Source organism: Brachyhypopomus gauderio, chromosome 6 (genome assembly GCF_052324685.1).
Source record: "Brachyhypopomus gauderio isolate BG-103 chromosome 6, BGAUD_0.2, whole genome shotgun sequence".
NCBI classification, from domain to species: Eukaryota; Metazoa; Chordata; class Actinopteri; order Gymnotiformes; family Hypopomidae; genus Brachyhypopomus; species Brachyhypopomus gauderio.
In genome coordinates this window covers 25,590,705-25,601,648 of record NC_135216.1, presented here as the reverse complement: position 1 = coordinate 25,601,648, position 10,944 = coordinate 25,590,705, and the positions used below count along the sequence as shown (strand labels likewise).

General features: G+C 44.6%; 1 protein-coding gene across 3 annotated transcripts; it reads right to left on the bottom strand.

Annotated features, from left to right (window-relative positions):
• Positions 1–1,243: 1,243 nt before the first annotated feature.
• nr5a5 (nuclear receptor subfamily 5, group A, member 5) lies at positions 1,244–10,466 on the bottom strand. Of its 3 annotated transcripts, XM_077009980.1 has the most exons (9): positions 10,444–10,466; positions 10,291–10,353; positions 8,628–10,096; positions 7,713–7,825; positions 3,977–4,118; positions 2,773–3,533; positions 2,412–2,531; positions 2,147–2,294; positions 1,244–1,727 (listed from the first exon to the last, which is right to left on the bottom strand). In XM_077009980.1, exons 3-9 carry the CDS (start codon positions 8,842–8,844, stop codon positions 1,480–1,482), a joined length of 1,749 nt encoding a protein of 582 aa, XP_076866095.1. In that variant the 5' UTR covers positions 8,845–10,096; positions 10,291–10,353; positions 10,444–10,466; the 3' UTR covers positions 1,244–1,479. The 3 variants fall into 3 exon arrangements, with proteins under 3 accessions (XP_076866095.1, XP_076866096.1, XP_076866097.1); XM_077009981.1 differs by lacking the exons at positions 10,291–10,353; positions 10,444–10,466 and having other exon boundaries at positions 8,628–8,876; positions 9,654–10,263; XM_077009982.1 differs by lacking the exons at positions 10,291–10,353; positions 10,444–10,466 and having other exon boundaries at positions 8,628–8,846; positions 9,654–10,263.
• Between the last annotated feature and the right edge of the window lie 478 nt (positions 10,467–10,944).

Here is a 10,944-nt window from a genome sequence, read left to right as displayed (position 1 = left end):
CCGTAACTTCGGAGGGAAAAAAAGAATGTGGGGAAAACGGTGACCATGTAATGTATGTCATCAATGCTGTCCTAGATTCTCTTCTTTTTGACAATGATTTGTGTATAGTGCAAAGAGAACGTCTGAAAGGTGTCAATAAGCTTGGTTTCTGTGGCTTCAGTCTTGGAAAGTCTGAGACAGAAGAGTGAGTGAGTGAGTGTATGAAAAATAAAGATAGAAAAAATAGTAATGAAATGATTGTTTGAAAGTCTACCTTGACCTGTTTAACTTTTTCCCTTATTAAAAATAGAAATGCCCTGTGGGCTAAATCTACTCAGTTCTCAAATGCTAACGTGCTAGCTGGCAAGCTAACAAAGACTAGTAGTGATGAATGAACATTTGGGATATGGTGGTGTCCCAAGCCTTGACAGTGATACTCCACTCCAAGGTGTGATGGCCTTATTCATTTGGGTGCCCAGGTGTCAGCGTCCCGTCTTTCTTTACCCAGAGGGCATTTGGTCTGTTTGTGAATATGAAACTTATGTAAGCACTAGAACAACTGATTCAGACTGCTGTCTCTTGGATCAGAGAATGAACTGCCGCCCACCAATAAAGAGGTCATTCGCAGATCTGAAGTGAAGATGTGAATATTTTTGTACAGACAGACGTTGTGGTGTGGTTGAATGAGTTGGTGTGTGAAGAGAATGACCAGACTGTGTATGCGTGCATGTGTATGTGTCTTTGTCCATAGTTCTGAACATTATGAAGGTTATTAAACTGGAGTCTGTGCAGTTCTCCTGGAGAATACTGTATTGCATAGTTGTTTATTTATTGGTTAAGGACTGTCTGGATTTAGTTTTCTCTCTTGATGGCATGTTTCACATTTTATTATTTATGTTCTGGTGAGGTGGTGATTCACCGATTCATTTCATACTTTAGACACGTTGAACATACTGAGATTTTCTTTTGTTTCGTCACCATTTCCACACTGTTAGATTCATTTGTCCCTCCCTTATTTGAACCTCAGATCGGTCTGCGTGACTGGATCTGAATAAAAAAAATAAAACAGTTTTTAAATCCTGTTCATCGTTTGTGTCTTCAGTTACTGTTCAGTATGAACCATTTCATGTTGATTTTTTTTTTCTTTATTCATTTTTTTCCTTTGAACATTTATGTGAAGTCTTTTTGTGTTCATAACAGTTTCATGTTCTTTTTTTTTTTTTGTAAATTTTGATTGTCATTTAATGATGAGATACATAGAAACTACTGCGTACACACTTTAATCGCAAGTGCACATGTATTTTGAACATTTCTGACAGGAACCGTCAGTAGTGTGACTGACATCACAAGCTTTCAACAGGGCGATGTTGGGTTGCTACTCGCCCTGGCCCTGGGGGGGGGACCCAGAGACAGGGGCTTAGGTCGGACATCATGTACCTGCCCCCTGCAAACAGCCTGCAAGCCGGCTGCTTTGTGGCTTTGATTACCTACTGCAGCGGATCAGGCGTGTTTGGCATGCAGCATCTCGGTGAGCAGGGAGTTGCAGGGCAGGTCGCCCAGCAGGTGGCGCTGGTACAGGTACTCCTCCACCTGCAGGCTGATGCTTCGGACCTCCGGCAGCCGGAGCAGCAGCTGTCCGAACTTGTCCGAGTGAGCCGGGTGGGTGCGTGCCGTGCGCTCCATCAGCGCCCTGTTCACCCGCTCCTGCGTGTGCTGCACTTGATGACGGTCCTGCACCGACTTCACGTCTGTCTCGCGCGCACAAACACACACACACACACACACACAATCTACACTGAGACTGAAGGAATGTCAAACTGGGCTTTATCCTCAAATTGCTTTCCTCACACCTATTTCCCACTTAAGAACTAACGATTATCTAGAACCTGGTGTGTTCCAGTAGAGGACCTTGTACAGGATCCCTACAGCTGCTAACTGCAGGATTGGGGGTAAAGACAGGTACTTGTGGGTAGAACGGTAATCATTGGAGCTTGTGGAGTTTTATCACCGAGCAGGTTTGCTCCATATTAATACATGCAGCCAAAAGCACCAGATGGATCTGTGGATGTTGATCATCTGTGTTAAGCGTGAGATGAGGATCTACCTTCTCCGCCCGCCCCCATGTCTTAGCAGCCCTGGTGAGGAGTGTAGGGCAAAGGAGACGAACCTGGGTTGAAAAGGACCAGGTACTTGAGACAAATGAAGTCCTGTCTGTCCAGCTGAAGGACTCTGAGCTTTTCCACAAGATCCTGTGCCCTGGAGACCAGGTTGCTCAGGGTCTGTCCTGCCTGGGAGAGCACCGTCGATACCGCTATCTGTCATGGACACGAGAGGGATAGAGAGCTTGTGGTGAGGAGAAGTTCTCACCACACGGGTCAGAAAAATGGAAGGGTCTCTGGGGCTCGGCACAAACCCAGTTAATATAGTATCACCTGTTGCCCGGTAACCAGGTAGATGCTACCGTCTTTCCCATAAGCCACCTGCCGGCACAGGTGATCCAAGACCAGAAGCTCACTCCAGCAGGTCTGCAGAAGCACCATCTGGTCCCCCACCTGGCAGACACAAAGCACTGTAACACAGCACAGCAACGTCTTTAGCTTTAACTTTTGTGTTCATTTTGCTTACTCATAATTTTATTATGTACAGTATTAACAATGTTACTTAACATCATGTTTACAGTAAGCCATGGGATTTATAATGACATATTGGCAAGGGTTAGTTAGAGGATGTTTTAGTTACAGAAGTATTGTTCCTATGGTAACAATTACAGGGTGTGCGTGTGTGCTTTTCTACCTTCAGTTCCTTGAACAGTGTACCATTACGGGCCCACTCCACCAGGCCAAACAGGGTCTGGTCAGCCATTTTACACATGATGCTGAATGTGTTGAGACGGTCGTGTTTGCCACGGCTGGCCTGCTCCCTGCGCAGACTGGCCACCACACGCGCACACACCTGCGACTCGTCCGGCTCACCCTGCAGGAGCTCGTCCAGGAAGTGGGTGGAGTCACACTGAGGGGGCGGAGTCAAACCCGAGGTGGACGCACGCATGCAAAGGGGCGTGAAAGTGGGTGTGGGCACGTGTCTGGAAATGGGCGTGCTCACTGGGCCGGAGAGCATGTGCTGCACAGCTGGGGTTGGCTGGGTTGTTCCGGAGGCGGGGCTGTAGCTGAAAGGCACCTCCCTTTTCTCATGAGGGTAACCGTGGAAGCCGGGGTGGTACACTCCGGCGTAGGGGAGGGGCGGATCAGACGGTGCTCTGCCTCTAGCCATGCTGCAGTCTAGCGCCATGGAGATCTCTGATTGGCTGATGCAGTGGGGAAGGGACTGTGATTGGTGAAAGGGATCAGGTCCAAGGGGCGCTGGAAAAGGGCTGGGCAGGAGGTGGAAGTCGTGCGGTAGGGCAGGCAGAGACACTTGTGGCCCTTCCAGTTTGATCCCGTAGGGGGCAGTGTTCGTTTGCTGGCATGCCCCCCTCTGCTGCTTCAGTTGCCTGTCCCGCCGATAAAGGGGTCCAAATTTGTTTCGCCCACCTCTCATTCTATCCGCTCGCACAGCTGTGGACATTTGAAGAAACAAGTTAGCCAAACCTCTCAGCTAGGCCCAAGACCCACTGAGCTGAGATGCTCTTTCTCCCAGCAACCTCTTGCCAAAAATGGCCCCATAAGGGAAAACCCTTGAAGTGTATATCGTCCCTTTGCTCATTGATAAATAACTCCTCTGTGTTTCAGTACAATGCGTTTTCGGCCTGTTTTATCTACGCCATCAAGGTCTGTTGTTGCCTGTGTTTTATGAGTTCAAAGATAAGTGGAATTAGGGCCGGTGCACATATATCTCTGATGATCCACCGCACTCTGCCACGCTCACCTCTGAGTCCCCGTGTAAAGGACCCATGTGGCTGGCAATCATGGGAGGAGCACCTGGCGCACATTTCCCGACACTAATGACAGGGTTATGCTCTGGAGTGTGTGTGGGTCCGGGGTGGTGGTGGAGGTGGTACCTTCTCTCTTCATGCCCACGGCGAGGCACTTCTGAAAGCGGCAGTAGGGGCAGCGTTTCCTCTGGGCGGGGTCCATGGGACAGCTCTGCCTCTCCGCGCAGGTGTAGTGTTTGCTGTTCTGTACAGAGCGTTTGAAGAAGCCCTGAGGAGAGAGAGGGGGAGAGAGAGACAGGGTTCCCACACCTTGGTTAACATCAAATTCAAGGACCTTTCAATTACTTTCCAGGACCAACTTCCTCAAATTCAAGGACTGCACCTGGCACCATTTACCTACTGTTACCCCTGAATATCCCAAAAAACAATGTTAATTCAATGCAAATTCAAAAGACCGAATGCCATTTTCAAGCCATGCATCCTGAAATGTTCTGTGCCTGACATTAAGAAGCCGATTAAACGAAAACTTAATTCACACTCAACATGACTGGCAATTTAGCAGTGGACCTGTGAGAACGTGACATTCACGTAAAGCGGCTACACATATGTTAACTACATACAGGAAACACTAGCTTTCGGTGCTGAACAAACAAACAAATTTCTCTACAGGAGAATGTCCAAACTTTTGCAAAGTAAAAGTCAGCATAGGCCCTGTAGAATCAATATAATTTTAAATGAACTTGTGTTGGCAAAATAATGACACGTTGACAGTAGACAAATAATAATAACAATAATACACATATGCATATACAGATACAGTACATGCATAAAACAGAGGAGCAAAGCCATATGAGATTAGAACTATAGATTTCTAGAGAAATCTGGTGTGAGATTATTCTAGCATTTTCCAAGTTTTTTAATCTACTTAATGAAGAAGAGTAATATGAATTTAATTCATTCATAAAGAGAAAAGAAGGCTTTTAACCACTCCACTTACTGTAGTCAATGTGGTATTTTACTAAAAGTATGACTACATTTATGGCATCAGAGAAATCCGAACTTAAGTTTTCCACATAAAGTAAAATGGTATCAAAAGAAAGAATGTTAAGTTTGAGATTAATCGAGTTTCTAGTGTCCATGCAAAAACTTTTTGAATGTTGACATGAAAAAACAAATGCTCCTGGAATTCATCTTCTGACTTACAAAAGGCACATGAATCCACATCAAGTTTAAATCTTCTTTCAAGAAACATGGCTACAGGATATATCTTATTTATTATTTTGAAATGAGTCTCTTTTACTTTAGAAGATATTGGCCATTTGACAAGCCATTGTGGTTTTATAATTTGTATTAGGATGTTTCTTGAAAGAATCTCTATTATATCTTTTGTCTTATACCATCAGTGATAATCTTGTTATTACACTTGAAGTCAACTAAAGTTAGTCATTCACTTTTAACATATGATGGGCATCGAAACAGTCAACTCTGAATATAAAATGACATTTTTGATTAATTGAATTAATGCTAAAGGAATCCCTTTGCAGACTTTCTTAAAATCTTTATAACAACTATCATATCAGCTCATATTTTTCAACAAAGGATGAGAAATTTAAAACATTATGACAATCTTTTTCATAGCAATCTTTTGTAAATATTGACTTCCTACCAACTGTGCCCTATTATTCCTTGACTGCGGTCCCCAAAATATTCAAGGACCTTCAAGGACGGCTGTCTTTTATGCCTGTTTTCAAAAATTTTCCAGGGCCTTGAACTTATTTTTTCAGATTCACAAACTTTCAAGGATTTCAAGGACCCGTGGGAACCCTGGAGAGAGAGAGGTAGGGGGGTCAGAAAGGGGTGTAAAAGACAGGGTGAGAGACAGAGAGAGGGAGGGGGAGAGGGTAGAAGAGATAGGGGGAGAGAGACGGCAAAGAAAGAGACAGAGCGCGAGACACTTTGACAAGCACACATTGTGCTGTCCTGAGGCAAGAGAAAGGCGTGGCACGTTTGCTAGCACTTCCTTCCCGGTTTCACACAAATCAGACGATCTGGGTAAAGTGGGCGTGACTGGGGCCCTGCTGTGGGGGATCCTCCCCCACTCGTGCTCCATCACACCTTCCACTAGACTGCCATCACCATGTGTGTGTGTGTGTGTGTGTGTGTGTAGAAGCATATTGACCAGAGAACGAGGATATGTGCCACCTCAGGTCATTTAGTTTGTATTACCTTCATTTGAAAATGATTTCAAGATGCAACTGTTAACTTAATACAACTCTAGGGGGCAGCACCTCTATTTATGCTCTATAGTCAATGGTGATGTGAAAGAGCAAACTCCATTCATTCCAGTGAATGTTAAAATGAGATCAAATGTTAGCAGGTTCACCGTTGTATAATGTGTAAGCTGAATTAACTCAGGCCAGTGAGGTAACAGCTGTGATATCAGCAGTATAAAACCCTTCAAGGGGTCTGGAAGTAGTGAAGTACTTTTCTTGTTTTACTATTTATGCTGTAGTTTTTTGCGACCTTTCCAGTAAAGCCAGATGCTGTGTGTGTGAGACTGTGTGGTGTGTGTGAGTATGGTACATGTGAGTGTGTGGTGTGTGTGTATATGTAGTGTGTGTGGGGTGTGTGTGTGTGTGTATGGGGTGTATGAGTGTGTGGTGTGTTTTTGTGTGTGTCAGTGTAGTGTCTGTGTGTGGTGTGTATTTGTGTGTGTGGTGTGTATTTGTGTGTGTGGTGTATGTGATGTGTGTGAGAGTGTGTGATGTGTGTGGGGTGTATGTGTGGTGTGTATTTGTGTGTGTGAGTGTGTGGTGTATGTGATGTGTGTGAGTACGGTGTATGTGATGTGTGTGTGAGTGTATGTGTGGTGTATGTGATGTGTGTGTGTGTGGTGTATGTCATGTGTGTGTGAGTGTGTGACGTGTGTGATGTACTGTATGTCATGTGTGGTGTATGTAATGTGTGTGAGACTGTGTGGTGTGTGTGAGTATGGTACATGTGAGTGTGTGGTGTGTGTGTATATGTAGTGTGTGTGGGGTGTGTGTGTGTATGGGGTGTATGAGTGTGTGGTGTGTTTTTGTGTGTGTCAGTGTAGTGTCTGTGTGTGGTGTGTATTTGTGTGTGTGGTGTATGTGATGTGTGTGTGAGTTTGTGGTGTGTGTGAGAGTGTGTGATGTGTGTGGGGTGTATGTGTGGTGTGTATTTGTGTGTGTGAGTGTGTGGTGTATGTGATGTGTGTGAATGCGTGTGTGGTGTGTATTTGTGTGTGTGGTGTATGTGATGTGTGTGTGAGTGTATGTGTGGTGTATGTGATGTGTGTGTGTGTGGTGTATGTCATGTGTGTGTGAGTGTGTGGCGTGTGTGATGTATGTCATGTGTGGTGTATGTAATGTGTGTGAGACTGTGTGGTGTGTGTGAGTATGGTACATGTGAGTGTGTGGTGTGTGTGTATATGTAGTGTGTGTGTGTGTGTGTGTGTATGGGGTGTATGAGTGTGTGGTGTGTATTTGTGTGTGTGGTGTATGTGATGTGTGTGTGAGTTTGTGGTGTGTGTGAGAGTGTGTGATGTGTGTGGGGTGTATGTGTGGTGTGTATTTGTGTGTGTGAGTGTGTGGTGTATGTGATGTGTGTGAGTGCGTGTGTGGTGTATGTGATGTGTGTGTGAGTGTATGTGTGGTGTATGTGATGTGTGTGTGGTGTATGTGATGTGTGTGGTGTATGTCATGTGTGTGTGAGTGTGTGGCGTGTGTGATGTATGTCATGTGTGGTGTATGTAATGTGTGTGTGAGTGTGTGGTGTATAAGTGTGTGGTGTGTGTGTGTGTGTGTGGGGGGGGGGGGGGGGGGGTAGTCAGACTTGCCTTGCAGCTCTCACAGGTCAGCAGACCATAATGGTATCCAGACACTCTGTCCCCACACACTGGACAGGCCTCGTCCTGCACACGAGGATCAGGGTCTCGCTTCAGTTCCGCAGCTATGGGAGGTCAGAGGTTACTAAATCCACCTCACACACTCCAGAATGCACTGCTGTCAGGCAGGCTACATTTTATATTCACTAAATCACTATAATACATTTCAAAGGGGTTTGTCACTACTTCACTGGTTCCAAACCTGTAAGTAGTTTCTGGGCATTTTCCATGACAAGAATCCCCACAACACCCTGATTCCTCATACTAATCACGCAAATTATGGATTTGGAAACTTTAATCACCCTTTCTGCTATGGAGTTCAAACAAAAAAGGAACCAAAGTAAGGCTAAATTTTATAAGTGTATACAATTTATACAATGTACAAAAATATAAATGTTCATGAATTTAAATATATATATACATAAATAATGCACAAGGTCTTGTGTGTGCTATGTCAAAGGAGCAGCTTCAGTATGCAGTGAGAGTGACTTGAAAGCTACTACTACTCTACAATACAGACTCAACTATCACTGAGACTGAACTATAAACTGGGGCTTAATTATGCAACCTCCATGGTTCAGTTTAGCTGAAAACATCACCCAAGTGTTCCTTGAAAACAGATCAAAACAAACAGAAGTATAAAGTAAACAGGATTGATGCAATTATTGAATTGACTCATCGATCTCGTTTCAAATCTGTACATTTCATAACAGCACCACACACACACACACATCACATAAAGCTTTTTTTCTGATAAATTACAGAACAAAATAGATTTTTAAGTGAACAGAAATAAATCACTAGCTACACATCCAGCGACTCCAGCGACAGACGCTCTGGGTCTCCGTCACCTGAGCTGCCACTCACATGCTGATGGTCCCTCCAGGGCCGGCGGGGTGGCCATGTGTCCGTGCGGGGCCACAGCCTGGGGCTCGATCATGGCCACGCGGAAAGGGCGGGCAGCCTCTCCCCAACCTGGTGCTCCGTGGTGGGGCTGTGGTAGGGCCGGGGGAACAGTGCGGCGTGCGGCAAGAGCCGGACAGCTGGCAGTGTGCGGGGGCCCTGCTGGAGGACTTTGCCCCATTGCTGAGGGCAATAAACATGCCTTTGGCACACCTGTGGAGAGGAGGCTCGCAAATCTTATCGCATCAGGAACACCAGCAGGACGACTAACTGTAGAGGACACTTCCAGCTATCTGGATTTATGCTTTTATAGACACTTTTGGTGAGATTTGTGAGTCGAAAAAAAATCACAACACAAATTCACTTGATATTTCAAGTTTTAGTGTATTGATCATGGTGTCCCTACTGTACTAAGTGTTGCGTTCTAACTCTAGAATTCCAGACATCTACCAGTCTGTTGTCCCTTTGACCGAAAGCTTGTAATATTTACAGTATCAGGTAGTGTATGCATTACATCGTGGTGTAGTACATTTGTAGTACATATGTGTTGTATTAAAAATCACCGATTCCCCTGATCACGGTTCTGTGGAACATTATGTTAGAGCTTTCCTTTACACTGGTAATAAAACTAACGTACCAAGTAGCCAGTTTAGGTAACCTGGATTACAGCGGCTCTGACATCAGAAGTGATAAAGCAGTTCAAGGGTGATTCAGTATCCTGAGTCAGATGATTGACGATGAAGAAAGACCTACTTATTCTAGCAGATCTGATCATATCTAATTATGCCCTTTATCAGAACCACGAACAAGGCCCATTACGCAGTAAACTGCACAAATGACAAGGGAGCAATGTAGCGTTGCATGCATCCTTTAGTTTATGGTTGTTCATTTATTATGAAATGGTTGTTTTTGCAGGTCACTTCGATCTTATTTATTTTACCGTAACCTTGCTGCAGTCACCACTTTAGATGTTTGTAAGTTGGACATCACCTCGCGCCACTCCGTTTGCGACCCTGCCACCGTGCTGGCGCGTGCTAGTGCTCCTGCAGCTGCGCTTTCCAAGCGTCGGTTTGGCGCCAAAACGTGGATGTAAAGCCCATGGAAAAATAATATTTTTAACATAGAAGTGTCTCAATGCAACTTAACACAAACGCACACAGAGAGCCCTCAATTCTCACTCACTTAAGATAATCAATCAACAGGCTAACTTTCTCTTTTCTAAATATGTCATTATTAATCTGCAGTTTATTCACTCAAGATCATCAGTAACGGAGTTGCCAAGTTGTAATTGTTTGGTAACAGCGGCCTCTGCCGGTGTTCTGTCGAATTTTCCTACCTTATCGATATTTCCTACCGTTGTTCTGTCGAATTTTCCTACCTTATCGATATTTCCTACCGTGTCCGTAGACGGTATCGCTGTAGAGTTTGTTTACCTTATGGAAACATCATAATGTAGCGCAAATCAGCGTTTAAAAGGTAGGATCATTGTAGCTGACGCTCAAATACAGTAATGCGTTACCGTGGCAATGAATGAATGAATGTTCAACTTATATAGCGCCTTTCTATATACCCAAGGACGCTTTACAATTTTAACACGGATACAACTCTTACACAACCAATCACACACCAGCGAGAAGCAGCAGCCAATTGCGCACAGCGTCCTCTACCAGAATCCACAGCCCCTGGGGGACTGAATGCCAGATGTTGTAAGATTATTATATTTCATTTCTGATTTTTGCTTTTTATGTTACATAAAATTGAAGAAATGCAATTCATAGACCTTATTGAAATTATAAATTCGCGGAGAGACGTCATTTCCTGTCTGGGTAACGCGCGCGGGAAATTGTGAGCGGAAAAGTGAAAGAGAAAAGGATGAGAGATGACTGTCTACTAGCCTACTGGCTAAACAGGCGCACATGGTAACTATTGAAAAAATTGAATTTGTGTACCTTTGTGGTAGAAACTGTTTCTGAAAATGATGTATCTGAAATGTGTCTTGTCAGTTTTCACGGTGTTCCGTAACTTCGCTTCACATCCTGCAGCCGGCTACGAGCTACGGCGGCAAACGGCAAGCTAGGCTACGGAGAACGACGGCATCGTTGCTACACATCCAGCGGCAGGCTACAGGTTTAACGAACACTCCGTGGAGCAGTTTCAGGCTACAAGTCCTCAGGTTAGACTGTGGAATTATTTTGCCTCAGGAGGTTGATGGATATATCATAAGCTAACGTTTTTTAAGCATAACAGCTAAGGAATTAAGGGCATTCAGAACATCAAATGC